At 46.0% G+C, this 16,862-nt stretch overlaps 1 protein-coding gene across 4 annotated transcripts in view; it reads left to right on the top strand.

Annotated features, from left to right (window-relative positions):
* fstl5 (follistatin-like 5) overlaps nt 1–16,862 on the top strand; it is a 144,932-nt gene that overhangs the window by 24,545 nt on the left and 103,525 nt on the right. For 3 of the 4 annotated variants that reach the window (XM_035650292.2, XM_035650291.2, XM_035650289.2), the window contains one exon: nt 6,078–6,111. In XM_035650292.2, the coding sequence (XP_035506185.2) occupies nt 6,078–6,111 (34 nt within the window). The remainder of the gene's footprint in view (nt 1–6,077; nt 6,112–16,862) is intronic. The other variant, XM_035650290.2, reaches the window with a different exon arrangement.

The following is a 16,862-nucleotide window of genomic DNA, read 5'->3' as shown; positions in this document are numbered from 1 at the left end:
ATGGAGCCGGAGAGAGGGGGACACAGCGGGAGCAGATGGCGGGAAAGTCATTATGCTGTCGGAGTTTTGTTTTTGCGAGAAGCTGCGAGCGGTGCGAAGTCGTCGAATCGAGACGACGGCCGGACACATTCTGACCTTTTGAACCGTTTGTTCGGGGAGTCGCTCTCCAAACACAAGGACGGCAAGATATCAACCGTGCAAGAGTTCCACTTTCTTTCTTTGTGTGTCAAGGAAGTAAAGAGATTTAAACTTCAATTCCCCCCAAAAATCCTATAATATGATCTGTTTAAACTGCAGAGATTGCACTTCTTCCTGGCCGGGATGCTTTACACCAAAGGGGAAGAGAGATAATAATCCAATGTCCTGCCTCTGATTGGACGGTGTTGGATTTCAGTCTTAAAGGACATTGTTCAAGATCACTGCTGTATAACCTTATCACTTGGTCCTTGCTTAGCTCATAAAAAACGGGACACGACATTTCTTTTGTCGCTGCCGACTGCGTCGTTTTCAAGACACGTGAACCCACCGCATGCCACGTGATTGGCCGTAGTTGTCAGCGACGCGTCTCTCGAATCGCACCAGTGGCGCCACTGGGCAACTCGCCGAGCCCTGATCTGGGGCTTTTGTTGTCCAGTTCCGAAAATAAGGCTAAAAATGGTGTAGTGCGTACAACTGCAGGCACGAGAGCCGGTGTCGCTGCATGCCCGAGGTTCAGACTGACCTGCCTGATGGTGCCAGGTCGTTACAGGAGTCACTTATAAACCTTTATGACACTCCGGCCCTGTCATCGGGTCCCCTGCATTCCAAGGTGGAAATACTCTGCCGTGGCATTTAACGGCGTATTCCGCTCATGATCTGTCTATATATCATATGGAAAACTACCATATGAAAATGGTAATAAGGTTTCAACACTATAACTTTCATTGGACCGGGTTTAATCTTTTGGCCCCTAAAAACACAATCCTTGGTCGCCCTGGTTCGCCCTCTTTTGTATGAAACAGTGTTGAACCGACGCACTAGTTTATTTATTGCCCTGGTTTTGGAACCGGTGTGACTTTAATAATTAAAGTAATGTACGTCCGCATGTAGCGCGGATTTGACGAGAGGCTACAAAAGTGATGTATGCGCCTTGTTTCCGGTTCCAACGGAATGAATGTGCCAGGCGCCGCGATCACATCGCGGAGGAATGTCATTACAGCATCTGCATACCATTACAATTCGTCTTGCGAGAGAGGACAGAGGTAAACTCCGCTCATCCATCCGCCTGTCAAGCCAGCCCGTGGAAATTTACAGCCCCTTTGGTGAAAAAATGGCCACATTGCGAGCTCTTTCCCTAAAATATGTCATTGGCCCCTTTTTGTTGGTTAGAGGACTTCTCTGCACCGTTGGAGCCACATTGCAGAGAGGATTGGGTCGTCCACTTGTCAATACAGTTGAGTGAGCAGCGTTAAAGTACGGCTGTTAAAAATATGAAATTTGACATTGTAGAAAAGCAATAGTTTTAAAAGACAGTTGACCACTAATGCAGAGCTGCAACACTTAATCGATTAGTGGTCGACTACTTAATTTATCGCCAACTGTTTTGACAATCGATGAATCGGTTCAAGTAGTTTTTATGAAATATATGTCAAGATTCCCTGATTTCAGCTTCTTAAATGTGAATCTTTTCTGGTTTCTTTGCTCCTCTGTGACAGTGAACTAAATATCCTTGGTGTGTGGACAAAACAAAACATCATCTCGGGGGTTTGGAAAACACGATCGTCATTTTCCACCATCACCAACTAATCGATTAATAGAGGAAAATATTCAACAGATTAATCTATCATAAAAAATTATTGTTAGTTGCAGCCCTGAACTAATGTTTTGGTGTAAATAAAGTTGCACTCAAAAGTAAAATGCAACTTGTGTAATATTTATAACATTCATAAACATTCATAAAAAGAGTTTTAAAAAGGATGTCGCCAGTCTGACGTCAATTACTGTGCGTCTCTCGTTCTCTCTCTCTCCATTACCCGTCTCTCCTTTACAGTGTCTAGCTAAATAAAGGCAAAGTTGGCACAAAAAAACCCTCATAAACAACATAATTGCATTCATTTCCTCATCTGTACATGTGCTTTGCTTCATGCTGCGATGCACCAGCGACTGTGTCGAAGCGCGACGCCTCCCCCCCCCCCCCCCCCCCCCGTGCGTTGAAGGAACGTGTTTGACAAGGGTAACGGGACAGAATACGACCTTTATGAGCTTCCCTCACAAAGACTTCAATCACCAGGAGGCACTGGGCCATAAACAGCTGCTCACGTGCTCTAGCCCATAATTCCCATGGTATTGGTATTATTTCAGCTGTGAAATCCATCACACCGGGGGGGGGGGGGGGGGGGGGGGGGGGTATAGGACGTGGATCCCGTCCGTCAGAACTCGCCGTGCTCGCTCCGCACAAGGGACAAAAGCAATTTCTGCGAATTTGTCGCTCTGACATCAAGCTGTTATGACACGACCAAACAAAATGGAGGCAAGGACGTCTGTGTGCAAAGCCCCAATCCATCCAGCGCTGGCTTGGCCACATGGCAAATCTAGATTAACGGGGGATAAACCGGGGGGGTGAGGATGGGTGCACAAATGAGATTGAGATAAAGAGAGAACGGGGACGGCAGAAATAACAAGAACAAATGACGGAATACACAAGAAAACGGCGTTGTGTACCGGAGCTGCTCTCAAAGCTGCATTAGGGGGCGTTTGGCCTAAACAAGGCTACTGTGGGTATTATCTCCACCCCCCTCGTCCCCCTCCTCCTCCTCAGATGGTCAGCTTTAGCCCCAACCCTTGTCACTCATCTTGATGAGCTGTATACTTTCAAATGGCAGCCACCCTGCGGCCGAGGTAACCAGCTGCTGTAAAGTGTCCAGGGGGGCTGAGGGAGCCGTCGCTGTATGGAGCCGATCTGCTGCCACAACAAGATGTCAATGCAGATTCTGGTGCCAACCTGATTTTTTTATTTTAAGTACTCACTGCAATGCACAATATACAGCCGACAGACGTAAGAAGTTAGGGACGTCCCGATCCGATATTCTATATGGGTATCGGGGCAATATTGGCCAAAATGACTGGATCGGATATCGAAATAAATAGGAAGTAAAATCCAAAGATACATTACAGTAAACATACCCAATAAATGCCTATTTACATATCAACTAAGCCGTAAAATGACAATCGGCATCATATTTTTATGTTAATTTCGTATTATTTAATTAACAGGTTACAGTTCAAATAGTTGCTGACCATAAAACATTCTGCCAAAAGTTCTGTGAGAAATAAAACGGCAGTATTCCATAATTCAGTCATGTTGCTGGCTACGTATGTCTTCCTTTAGGGGAGTTGATTATTTTTTATATATTTGTCTTACAGAGTATGAGGTTTCAGATGGCTTGGTTAAGCAAAGTGCATCCTGAACATTGCATTATTAATATTTTATTTCACAAGTGGGGGAAAGATTGTATCAGATTTGTATCGGATCGGCTTCGGCAGATACTTGAGGTTGCAGGATCGGTATTGGACATGAAAAAAGTGGTATCGCCCCATCCCTGTAAGAAATCTTCAAAAATTTAGGGGAATTCGGGAGTCAGGCTAGACAAACATTCATGCCATGAGTCACCTAGTGTGAAAAAAAAAAAAAAAAAAAGTCTCTGCTTGTGCCAATATGGCGCTTCAGGTAAGGTTAACTTGAAATGTGCAAGGTGATGCAACTTTTTTCGCCCTGCAGGAAGATGTATCCGACGCCCAAAAATGAATATAATGCTGTTTTCATTTGTGGAAAATGTGTCGTGTAGTGAAAAAAGAGTATGCCCTCTCTCTTTGCATGGTGAACAGAAGGTTCTATGCTACAAGCTGAAGTGTGCTCAGAAGCTGAGGATGCGGTGTGGGCTGCGAAATCTGAAGGTGTACATGAGAGGAGGAGGAGGAGGAGGAGGAGGAGGAGGAGGAGGAGGAGGAGGAGGAGGATGGGGGGGGTGGTGCTGGTGGAGTTGAGAGATAAAGCCGCTGAGAAAGAAAGAAAGAAATAGACAGAGAGAGAGAGAGAGAGAGAGAGAGAGAGAGATGTGGGCAGTCAGCCAACTAGCGCTGACAAGGGGCAGATGAACCACGGGTTGTACAGCTGGGTGCTCCACTGTCCCCAGAGTGGGGGGGGGGACCTGCCTGGGGGAAATCACTCTCTTCGAACAAATGAAGTGTGAACACTGTCTGCCATATGCAAATAGCCCCCCCCCCCCATTTGATATCTCCCCCTACCTGTAGTGCAGTTCTAAATGTCACCATCCCTTTTTTTCCGAGGCGTCGGCGGCCATGTGAATAATGTCACAGAGCCACAGGTGGTTTTTCCGCCGGGGATTTCGCAGGTCAACCAAGGTGTTTGTAAAATATATATACGGGGTGATGCCGCGCCATCTCCCGACTCCCACCGGATCCCGGTGTTTAATTGAGCCTTATTTTAGTACCTTCGTTGTTTCACGGGATCATTTTTTCCTTTATTTGTCGCCATGGCGACAGCTGCAGGGCCTTTCTGGCCAAAATGTTGCTTCGATCCCTCGGGTCACTCGGGTCGGGGGCTGACACGTCTCCACAGACGGAGCTGACCTCCCTCCGGTGATCCCCTGGCGTTTTTCTTTCCCTATCTCTATTCGAGAGTGCGGCCTTTTGTCATTCTTCTCATTTTCAAGGGGCATTATTTCCTCATTTCACGCTCAGATTTTGTAATGTTTTCCCCCAACGCCCTGCCTTCTCTCTCTCGGATGGCCCCCTGCTCACGTGCACGTATTGTATCTCTGTGAATTCAATTAGGGGGACAAATCTTTAGCCTCTAGTTGGGGCTAATTATGTTAACATTTACCCGGTGTGAGGGATTTATAGAAGTGACGACTCACCAGCTTCTTATTGCTCGCTGTAGAAGTTCGGCTTCTGTCATGTTTAGAACATGTATAGAATCTGCTCATGTCTTCCAGAGCGTTTTTATTATATCTGTTCGTAATAGCTAGGCCAGCAACTAACGATTATTTTCATTATCGCTCAATCCGTCGATTATTTTTCTTGATTAATGGATTAGTTGTTTGGTCCATAAAATGTCATAAAATGATGAAAAATGTCAATCGTGTTTCCCAAAACCCCAAGAGGATGTTTTGTTTCGTCCACACACCAAAGACATTTAGTTCACTGTCATAGATGAGCAAAGAAACCAGAAAATATTCACATTTAAGGAGCTGAAATCAGAGAATTATTATTTTTTTCATAAAAACTACTTCAACCGATTAATCGATTATCAAAGTAGTTGGTGATTATTTTAGTAATTGATTACTGATCATTACATTACATTCATTTAGCACACGCTTTTGTCCAAAGCGACTTACAACAAGTGCATTTAACCATTAGGTTATTACCCACAAGTGCAAGTATATTTGGTTTGTGGACAAATCAAAACATCGTCGTGGAGTTTGCGAAGCAGAACAAACATTTTTCACCATTTGATGGACCAAACGACGAATCGATTAATCGGGGGGAAAATAAATGACCGATTGAACGATAATCCTAAATTGCAGCCCTCAAACAATGCAGTGCCGGACGCTCTAATGCTTGGTTTAGGTGTGTAACGCTGTGCAACGGCCTCTAAATGACTTTCATGGCGCCACTACTCAAGTGGTTACGGTTATTTGCTCGTCATACGTCTCCGCGCTATCAATTTTTTATTTTATTTGAGCAACTAACTCACGTCAAATACAGTTCAGATATATTTTGGCTTAATCTTGGCAATAAAAGGGGGAGGAGGAGATAACGCTACTACACAACGCTAAAAGTTGATGGATTCATCGCCTCGGGACGAGTTCTCTGCGATTATTATGAGAACCTCGGACCCTCCATGTCATATATGACGTGTGACGTATTAAGCGGCCTGTCGAACACTACTGTACTACTGTACACGCACCGCTTATTTCACTTTCAGCAGCTCTCTGTCATGTTGTTGATGATGTCATCTTGTGGTTTATTATAATTGTGGTCTCCCCCCCCCCCCCCCCCGTGTGTTTTTGTTCCAGCAGGATGGGATCCCGGAGAGCTTGAAGATAAAGGGTGAGTTTCCTTCTCTCTCTCTCTCTCTCTCCCTCCTTCCTCCTCGACATGCGATGTACAGCCAAGCGTCGGGCATCACGCAGGTTGGACTCGGGGCTGTTATGTGATGGAGGCCACAGCGGGACTTTGAGCGCGTCTGCGGAGGGGGAATATATATATCGGACTGCCCGTCGCGTAAAAAGATTGAAGTAGTTTACTTTTAAATGGAAAAAGCACCAGAAAGCGCCCCGACACGGAGAAATGCCTCTGAAGAAACGCTCTGCTTTAGGACCCCATTTAGGGCGCGGCGCTCTTCTCCTCTTTTCCCTTTCAGTCAGTGTGTGCGGTTTAACAAGGACATCTCACCGGATGATCCCAAGTTGAACACAGTCAGCGGACCGGCGCTTGTCCGGGGAGAACGTCTGCTGCGGCGGATCCCCTCTCGGATTTGTTGCGAGCATTGTTCGTGGAGATAAACAGTGTGTCATGGCGGCAGAGTGACGCGATGGATCGTAGCACGCCCGGGTCGTGACCAAAGCTTTGACGGACGTTGGAAAAGCGTAGCTGTTGTGTGGTCGGAGTGTCCTCTATGCTTCGGCCAAGTGTTGCATTTGTGTTTAAAGTGGCCATACCCAACTTCAGCATGGGCAGTGAACCGTAGTGGCTTGAAACAACTCCGTCATAGTGAAAGAGTTGTACTAGAGGAGTCGGTGACAGGAGGTATCTATGATTGATGGCTGTCCCTCTGAGTGACTGTCGTTTCATTTTTGAAGCCCAGAAGATGAAGACGCCCTCAGACTGACTGTGAATTACTCCGCCAAAATAAAACCGACATCAGCTCGTTAGAATAAAGTGCCGGTATTGTGAGGGTGAATTTACTGATAATTAAATTTCAATTTGTCAGCTATGGTCTCAATTCGTCAAGTTGGAAAAACAAAAAATAAGTCTTACCTTTGTCTAAAACCTTAAAGACGTTCACTTTGCCGTCACAGAAGAGTAACAGAGCCGGCAAATATCCACATTAGAGAAGCAGTAAGCAAAGGAAACCCAACTCAGAAGCAAAAACGGAGCATCACTTAAACTTTAATATACGTCTACAGTTAATGTTTCCATTCACTCGAGTTCTTTAAAAAAATGTCAACTTGTTCCCAACATGAGGAGCGGCGGTATTTCTTTGCTGTGCATATGTGGGATGTGTCACTTCATACATTTTGTCCCGCCCAAAAGAGTTGATGATTTCATAATTGATAAGTTTGCACCTTAATCCACGACGCTGGTTGTGGATTAAAGGGGCAAACTACAGCCACAACTAATAGGCATACTCAATGTCCATTTGTCATATCAATTATGAAATCATCAACTCTTTTGGGCGGGACAAAATGTATGAAGTGACACATCCCACATATGCACAGCAAAGAAATACCGCCGCTCCTCATGTTGGGAACAAGTTGACATTTTTGTGTGGTGTGGTGCACGGGGTGGCGTGGATGCGTCCATGCACCGCGGCCCCTCTTTTTGCTGTTTGACGGATGCATCTCATCCGTCAACCCGTCACCTTTCTAATACCTTCTCTGTCTCCTCTAAACCAGAGTCAATGTCAGGCAAAAGGTGGCCCCGCTGCCCAACACGTCTGCCACTAAGTGTTTGAAAAGGGGCCCGCTAAATGGACGTCTACCCATTTTTCTTCGCCGCGGGAAGGTCGAAGCAGTAATTGTGGAGGGTGCATTACCATAAAGGGCGGCCCCAGCTGTCGGCCGTGATTCACTTTAATGCGCCGCGTTCTGTAAGCTGAGAGGGGAGATCTCACTTTGGCCAGTTTTCAGCAAACTCATTTACAGCGCCGGGTAACGAGCAGGCGAGCGAACTGCGGAGGGAAAAGTCATAAATAATTCAAGCGTCGCCCCGCACAAAAGGAGGCTTCGCATTGTCACACAACTGAGGTCAATTTGGCATTAAAACTCCAATTTTTTATGAGCGCCACGTCACGAGCCACGCTTTGAAACGGACATCCAGCGAGCTGAAACGAGAGGCGGCTCCGGAGCAGCTGGACGGAGCAGCGATTCATTTATTCACCCCAGAAAAAGTCGCCGAAAGAAATCCTGCCGGGGGATTCGGTTTGTGTTTTTAAAAACTCCGGCAGGATACATTTGCTAAAGCTCCGTGCCTCCAAGCATGTCCATCACCTTAAGGGAAGACCGCCGGTCTTTTTCATGATGTTTTAAACATACTTTGCTGCCTCAATATCTAAACCAGGTGATCGTCTGTTGTCATGCCCCCCCCCCCCTCACCGCTCAGTGGTCTGAGACTCTTATATTCCTCACCTCGTGATAGACGGGGCGACCCGTCTTCGCCCAATGTGTGCCGTTGCCCCTGAGCCAGATGAGGAATTTTCGAAAATGGTTGGATGGACGGATGGATATTGTATTGCTGCATTTAGTTTGGATGAGAAAACCAAACAAAAAAAATACTGCGGCGGCCTACAAACTGAATGTCAGCGCGGAACCGACAAAGACAGACAAATGCCAGACGTGTTCTCCAGGACGCTCTGTAATTGGAGTCCCAGAACGAGCGCGGGCCGCGCGGACCGAGCTTGTTATGCAGCCGGCTGCTGCGAAAGACCTTCGGCTGCCGGGGGGGGGAAAATGCAATTTTACCGGAATATACAGACCGATTTAGCCATATGAAATATCCGATGGAGCAATCTTACGATCCTCATTACATGTGGGAAAAAAAAGTGTGAGTGGCGTAATGAAGGATGACTTTTGCTCGTATGGTGCACAGTCCAGAGACGATTGGGTTGTTGCGAACCCATGTTATGCCAAAAAGAAAACGTGGATTTCTGCCATTGAACAATATATTCAATACATTCTAAGGCAAAACTGCAAACAATATCTAAAATTACAAAATGGTTACAGTACAGTATGTGTAACAATTTAACATTATGAGACCAGTACCAGTTTAAAGCTCAAAGTCTAAATGATTTTAAATGAATCCTTACAGGTGTGCTGAAGGCCGACACGTTCGATTTATCCGGCGTCGCTCTACATGATCTCCTTTTGGAGAGGCGTTGATCAGGTCTGTCGGGTCACACCTGTCCAGTCGACGGTGCCAAGGCGGTCTATCAGGAGTTTTAGTGAACATCCTGTTTTGTGTTCACGTTACTGTAGCCGGGTGGCCCATGGCACTTTTACATCGCATGCTAACGACAGTGCGGCGGACACGGCCGCACGAATGTGACACCAGATGCTCCGTCACCGCTGCTGCTGCGTTATTGTTTTCCGACCGCAGCTTTGATAGATGCATCGTTCACGTGATTTAGAAATGAAAACAACTCTACGGTCATACAGTGTTCCCCCTACCAATTGGGATGGGGGAGGCGCCGATCCAAAAGATTGTGGATGAAACTTCACGTGATTCGTGAAACCTAACCCTGACCCCCCCAAAATGTTCCCCAGTTAACCAAGGGGAAACACTGACCACATGAATCTTGAATGAAACTAAATTCACTAAATTCCCTTAAATGCTCTGTTGCCAAGATAAAGTTGCTTGGTTGCAACTCTTGTTGTGCTGGTTCTGAATGTAAAAGAGTTGGAAGTTGATCCCATGCGTCAGACTTTGCACCGTCAACATCACTCATTTAGTCTCAGCTGACTAATATTCATCATATTCGACAGTTAGAGGTTATTGCCTTATTGTATTCGGAGGGAGTCGACGAGAGACGCATTCTTCTCTGTTTGTTGCTTTTGCCCATGTGATTAGGGCTGTCCGACTGTCATCGACACATGCACTTTATTTTAACTTGCGTAACACACGCATTAATCGTGCACTTTATACAGAACTCTTTGGCCAATGCGACGATTTAAGGCCTGATTTTTGGTAAAAAGACAGGCTGCTTTCAGAAACAGCTTGTTGATAGAGAGAGAGGTCAGAGAGGCAGGGCCGTACTGGTTGGAGCTGACGTAAAGGCTACCGTAACTCGGGTAACCACTCTTTACACCCGGTGGCGGGCATGAAAAGTATCTCAGAAGGTACAACACGTCCGACACGAGGCAGGTGGGCTACAACAGAACAGAATCTGAGGCTACAGTCGGCACACGGCTCTGGATGGTGGAACTCTGGAAAAGCATCCTGGTCTGACTGAGTGTGGATTTCTGCTGAGGCCCGCAGATGGTCCGGAGTGTCAGGAGTTGGCGTCGGTGGCACGAACGCACGGACCCAACCTGCCTCGTGTCAACAGTTCAGGCTGGTGTTGGGGGGCGGTAATGGTGTGTGGAATGTTTTCTTGGCCCATTAAAGCCAATCAGTCTTGGTTTGAATGGCCACCGTCTGTCTTGTGGAATTGTTTCTGACAACGCGCGTCACTTTATGTGCCACAGGTTGCCACTGTCTAACCACGAAGCACAGCCGCCCCGAGACTGGTTTCGTCAACATGACAGTGACTTCGTTGGCCTTAACCATTCACCAGATCGGAATCGGCTAGAACGTCTTTCAAATGTGGTAGAAGAGAAGATTCAGAAGCAGATGGCAAAAAATGATGACGTTCCCATCATCACACCTTGTGGAATCCATGCAACGGAGAATTCAAACTATATCGACACTAAAGGGGAAGCCTCACCCAGCACGAGTATCCATCCGTGGTGTTCCTAAATGAAGTGCATGGTGAAGGTAGCGACTGAAAAATCTATATTTTATGCTCGGTTAATATTCTAAGTACACAAATAAGGCTACGTGACCCATACTTCATTTAATTTCGATAAAAAGCCAGCATTTTTGAATTCAAAGTTGCCATAGATGGGAGGAAAAATATTAATATGAGTCGGTTTGTTGAGCGGCTGGATGATGTGCAGACTTTTTCCATAATACGGCCACTTAAGAAATATTTTCCCCAAAGACAAAGGACAAAATCGGTATCGTTGAATAACGAGCAGCCCCGACTATTTCCATTTAGTTTGGGGCCTTCCACGTTGAACTTTTGCAAAAGAACAAATATCTTGTTTTGTCGCCCTGGCACCAGTGTTTACATTCCCCCCCCCCCCGATCTATGTCGTCTCCCATTCTTTCGTACGCTGACATAATATATTAATTTGTATGCATTGGAGCTGCCTACCAGACGCAAGAACGCAGCAGCAGCAGCAGCAGCAGCAGCACATTTGAATAATTCAGAGGCAGCAAACACCGAGCTCTAAATTGTATATTAATTCTAAAATAACACACAGCCCCCCTGGGCTCGGGTTACCCTTTTAATAACTCGTCACAGCTGTACAGAGGAGCCCAGCCGGGATCGCTGGAAGAAGACTCCCCGTTGTTCCATCTCGCCTTTCCCAGTTTGGCCACGGTTTAATTCGCGAGCGCTCGCACCGTGGTCAGTCTTCGTCACGTCACTGTGGCTCGTGCGCAGTGCTTTTCGGAAGTCATTTTTAAACACGGGCCGTGGGACATGCGCCGCACCATCTGCTCATGAGCATCACTGACAGGCTTGGATGACTGGCCGAGTTAAAGAAAATAGGGGCCTATAGGATTTTCATTTTGAATTCCCACAGGACTTTCTGGCCAGCTTTACAGGCCACTTATACTCCTTGACCCACTAAGCCATAAGAGGACAGTTGTGTCTGCCCTAAATACTTTATGGTGCAACTCTTCACCTCCTCGAGGGGGAACGCCAGCGCAACCTTTTCATGGTCACACTGCACTCTCAAGTAAATTACACCGCTTTTGCACTAAGGATCCGTCTTCTCTTGTCTAACTTTGCCGCCCGTATCTGTTTCTTCCTTTTTCTTTTCCTGGTCTCCAAATCCTCTCAGAGCAATATGACCTGATGTCAGCGTCAAACACACACACACACACACACACACACACACACACGTGTAAAAGATTAACATATCACATTTGATGTTGTTTTGCCTTACTGCTGCATCTTATAGTTTTCAAAATTTACCAATTTACCGGATCAACTGTCCAAATTGTATGATATATTAGAATTAACTTAACTTGTGCATTCATAAGGGAAAATTTGCAAAGACGTGTGTGTGTGTGTGTGTGTGTGTGTGTGTGTGTGTGTGTGTGTGTGTGTGTGTGTGTGTGTGTGTGTGTGTGTGTGTGTGTGTGTGTGTGTGTGTGTGTGTGTGTGTGTGTGTGTCCCAAAATAGCTGGATTTTTGAATGTTGCGATACACCGCAGTCGTTTTTTTCCCTCTCTACCTGCTCATTACCTACTTTGACCTGCGTCCCGGCAGCGAGTCAGGCTCTTAATGAGACGGCTGCAACGCGGACCAGCAGGACGCTGCGTCACGTGAGCCATAATTCCATTTGCCAAAATTGCTTCCTGCCTGCGCGCAGACTTCTAACGCGCCGAAAATGATTGTTCAAATAGTGCGTCTTTAAATGCAGATTAAATGGGATGGCGCCGCTGCTCTCCCCCCTGGATACGCGTTTTTAAGCGGCAAGTTAGCTGCCTGACAGCTTTGGCGCTCTGGTTTGAAAGTTTAAGAGAAAAACCAAGCATTTCCATCAACAGAGGAGTGCATCTACTTGAGCAGTTTTGAATCGCTGCAGTGCAAATTAATGGATGACAGATTTTTGTGAACTCTCAAACATCGGATTCCTTTGAAAACCAAATGAGTTTTCTCGCCGCTGTTAATCAGCTCTGATGTAGAAAAAATTCCCCCGTTACCCTCCAGGGGAAAACAACAACAAAAAAAAGAACCCTCTGGTTACTTTCAACATCATTTGTTACATTTTTTTTCGTTTGACAAGAGTTTTACTATTACTGATTGCACAAAAGGTTCAATTTGTCGCTGAGGGGGGGAATTAATCACGCCCATAAACATTTACTGACTGTCCTCGGCCCGTAAGAATAACCTTTATGAGGCATTACAGCGTTCTACGGTTATGGCATGCAATTCATTTCCAGGTCTTTGAATTGCTTAATGAACTCGCAAAGAACGTTAAACTGCATATTTGAAAATAATAACACACACACACACACACAAGGGCAGGGAAAGATTTTGATGGGTGTCATGGCGACCATCAGCACTGCCAAAGGAAGCATAACGCGCTGCACACTTAGCAAGATCAACAGTATTACCATCAGAACTCATCTTCAGCGTATGAATGACTCCCAGGGATGTTGATACCCATATATATTTTTTTCTTTTTTTTGGCAAACCATATCCTGTATATGAAGTATTAAATGGAGTGAGACAAATCGCATGGAGATCCGTCAATAATCTTCCCAGTGATGTGCGTGAACCCCGCGGCACTTACAGTGGCTAATGACGAAAGCTTTGGCAGTGGCACTGCTTTGTTCCCCCCCCCCCCCCCCCCCCCCTCCTCCATCCGAAGGTCAACGCAGTAATCGTGGGAAGGAACATTATCTTGGAGGACGGTTCCAGATTAACTTTAATGTACCTGTTATCTGAACGGCAGGAGCACTTCAGTGCACAAACGCCGAAAGAAGTGCGCGAGAAAAGCCAGTCGGCCCGTTGGCATAGAGCGATTTTAAAAAAAAATCTATTCCGTAAAGACGAAATACAAGAGTCAAATTCTGAACGATCTCTCCCGAGTCCTTATCGAGCTTTTCACAGGATCTTGACACTAATCGCCTCACAGCGGCGACAGGAGCTTGTTCCGCCTAATGCCGCATTACGGGTGAATTTCGCACGCACGACCAGACGCTGTGAATGAAGACAACGCGCGCGTCGGTGTCTGCGACGCACTCCGCTCCTGGATTTGTCTTTCAAAGCTCTTGTTGGACTGTGAGCATCAGTGTTTGTATGCAGAGAGATGTAAAAGTCAGTTTGACTGACGTTACTCTCTGGTTGTCTCGTTCCGCCTTGCTCTCGGCGGGTGGCTCAGCTTATCACGGCATTTAGGGGAACGAGAGAGAGAGAGAGAGAGAGAGTTCCTGCGCCGGCTGAAGTCTCAGATGGTCTTTTGTCTGTTTCATCGTGGCTTAAAAAAAAAAGAAACGCTCGACTGTTTTTTCCGTCAGACAGGAGCAACGTGTGCTTGATCTTTCGACGCGTTTGACGTGCGCACTCCGCAGTCGTGTCCTATTTTGTGGCATTATATTTTTCTTTTTCTTTTGCCCCCTTTGAAAAAAAAACGGCCCCCATTGAGTTTAAACGGCGTAACCCCTCAGAAGGCTATTTAACAAAGCCCTTGATCCCACGCCCAGCTTTTCAACCTACAGGGCAGAGGGGGGGGGGGGCCACCATATGGGCGTCATTGCAGATACGATATCTACTACTACATAATCCACAACTTCCTGCTGTTACAAAAAAAAAAGCTGAATTGACATGAACTGATCTTATATTCCATTAATATTTCTTTGACAGTAACAAAAAAAGAAGAAGCACAACATCATATATTCAAATTGGAAAGCCATAAATGAGGTTTTTTTCTGTCCTTCTGTGGTCAAATCGTGTCCTGACCAGAGAAAGTACAACAACCGGGTGTTCAGAAAACCCTTCATGACCAGAACATAATCAAATCTTTGCCCTCGTATTTCTCTGTACTTTTCCCATCACGAGAAGTGTTTGTATGGAATTTGTTGAACGAAAAAAAAAACTAAAACCCAAATCGCACACAGTGAGCTTGAACTTGGACGGGAGCTCTAAATGCTTTGCAATTACATTTGCAGTGTGTTCCAGATTAGTTCAGCCACTCCAGCACGCAAGTGTCTGTTTATTCACTGAATAAATGAAATCCTTCTCTGGCTGCAAGCCTGCAGCCTTCCTCCTCACCAGGTTGTACCTCAAGGTAAAACCTTGAAGCCACACTTTCCCCATCACCAGTGGCTGCTCTCAGGCGCGCACTGAAGTCCGGACATTTTCCGCAACATTTCGTGCCGGCCACCTTTTCCCGGATAATGTGAGCCAGAGTGGGCGCTCTACCCAGGGCAGCGCCCCGCACCTCAACGTTCCTGAGATTGAATTTCTGTTGTGAACGCGTCTCACTCGGACAATCTCCTGATGCGTTCTTCATATTGCGAATGACAAACTCAGGAAAAATGTCCGGACCACAGTTTCTCGTCTTAAACTGGCTCATATCCATCCCTGATATCAGCCGTGAACTGAAGGCCCGATCTCTCGTAAGCCTCAGCACTACGATGGAGATGATCCTAAACTTAAAGCTACGGAGGGAAAAACTTAGAAGAACTTATTCACCGAAATTGAATATATTGTCCATAACTATGTGTTCATATATGTATAATCACCTACAGCAAAGAACCAATGTTTTTTTCTTTCATTGAGTTAAATATAGATACATGTGGTGGCCCCCGACCTCCGTGTGAGTCGCCATGTTTGCTACGTCCTGTTGAATACGGTCGTTGCACAAAACGGTCCAGAATACGTCGCATTGGATTGGAATTAGCGGAAATGGAATTAGCAGTGCGCCACCATAAAGTGTCCCCTGTCGGGTGCTCAGTTGGTTGCGGTTTGCAACTTTTGTGTTGCAACTTTTCCATCAAATCCTGCCAGAAAAGTACAAAAATTACACACTGTGGCTTCAATTATTACCTTAAAGCCCCAGTGGGTAATTTTTTTGGTAATTTTCATATATTCAACACGACGTAGCAAACATGGCGACTCACACGGAGGTCGGGTCCACCACGTGTAACTACATTTAACTCATTCAAAGTTGACGAAAAAACATCGGTTCTTTGTTTGCGGGTGATTGTACATATATGAACACATAGTTATGGACAATATATTCAATTTCTGTGAATAAGTTCTTCAAAAGATTACACACCCATGCGCTTTTTGTTGAACGCTCCTCCAGTGACGTGCGGACAAAACCACTACAACACCACAGACAGCAAACCCCAAAACTCCCCAAACCGCTCGATATTCTGCCGTATGCCCACCAGCCGGGCGACTCGCTGTAATGTGAAGTAGGAATGGGAGTAGCGTTGGCTGCTTGCAATTAGTCAGCAGTCTCTGATAAATGGGATTGTTGGTGGAAACGCTCTCAGTGCGGCATCCTGATGTGGACCGAGCGAGAGAGGAGCCGGGCCCACGTTCAGCCATTAGGCGAGGGGGAATGAAATGGGACGGAAAGTTGCCAAGTGGCTGCCAGGTGCTCTCGTATCCACTCCGCAGCACACGCACTCAGCCAGAGACCGGCGCACACTCGCGCCGTAAGAGGGTGGAAGTAACACATTTCTGTCGGTGTGCTTTTGCTGAAATTGGATCCATTTCTGTCTCCCTCCTTTCGAAAAATGATTTAAGCATTTTACATTGACGCATTTAACAGCACCTACCTCGCATAGTAAAGCATCTAACCTCTATGAATGCATTGTAAAGGAAAGAAACTCGAACAGGTATAAATATTGTAGCATCTGCCGAGGCACGTGTGAGTGTTGAGCTCGCCGTCTTCACCGCGCTGTATTGCAAAACCTAAAAGGAGAGAATAACATGAATACTAACTCAATAGAAAGCAGGTGCACATTAGAGTGATGGATATGCTCCGTGGATTTTATTCCATTAACGGATGTCCCAGCCACATGGTGTCTCCCAGAGCGAGGGGTGGGCAACCTCGGGCTGCACATTGTGTTACAGAGCAAAGGATAAAATCACAAGTAACAGTTAAAATCACAACAATAATCGAGGACATAAAAAGGACAAAAGCAGGTTCAAATTTGTCTTCAGCAATTTAGTATGGCCCCTCATTGAAGGATGTTACAAACATTCAAATGCCCTTAAAAGCTGAGGTACAGTGTCAATCAGTCACCAATGGAAATTATAATTTATTTACTAATGTACAATAGGG

Source organism: Scophthalmus maximus, chromosome 9 (genome assembly GCF_022379125.1).
Source record: "Scophthalmus maximus strain ysfricsl-2021 chromosome 9, ASM2237912v1, whole genome shotgun sequence".
NCBI lineage: Eukaryota > Metazoa > Chordata > Actinopteri > Pleuronectiformes > Scophthalmidae > Scophthalmus > Scophthalmus maximus.
The sequence above is the reverse complement of the archived record's forward strand: the minus strand, read 5'-3'. Positions and strand labels throughout refer to the sequence as shown.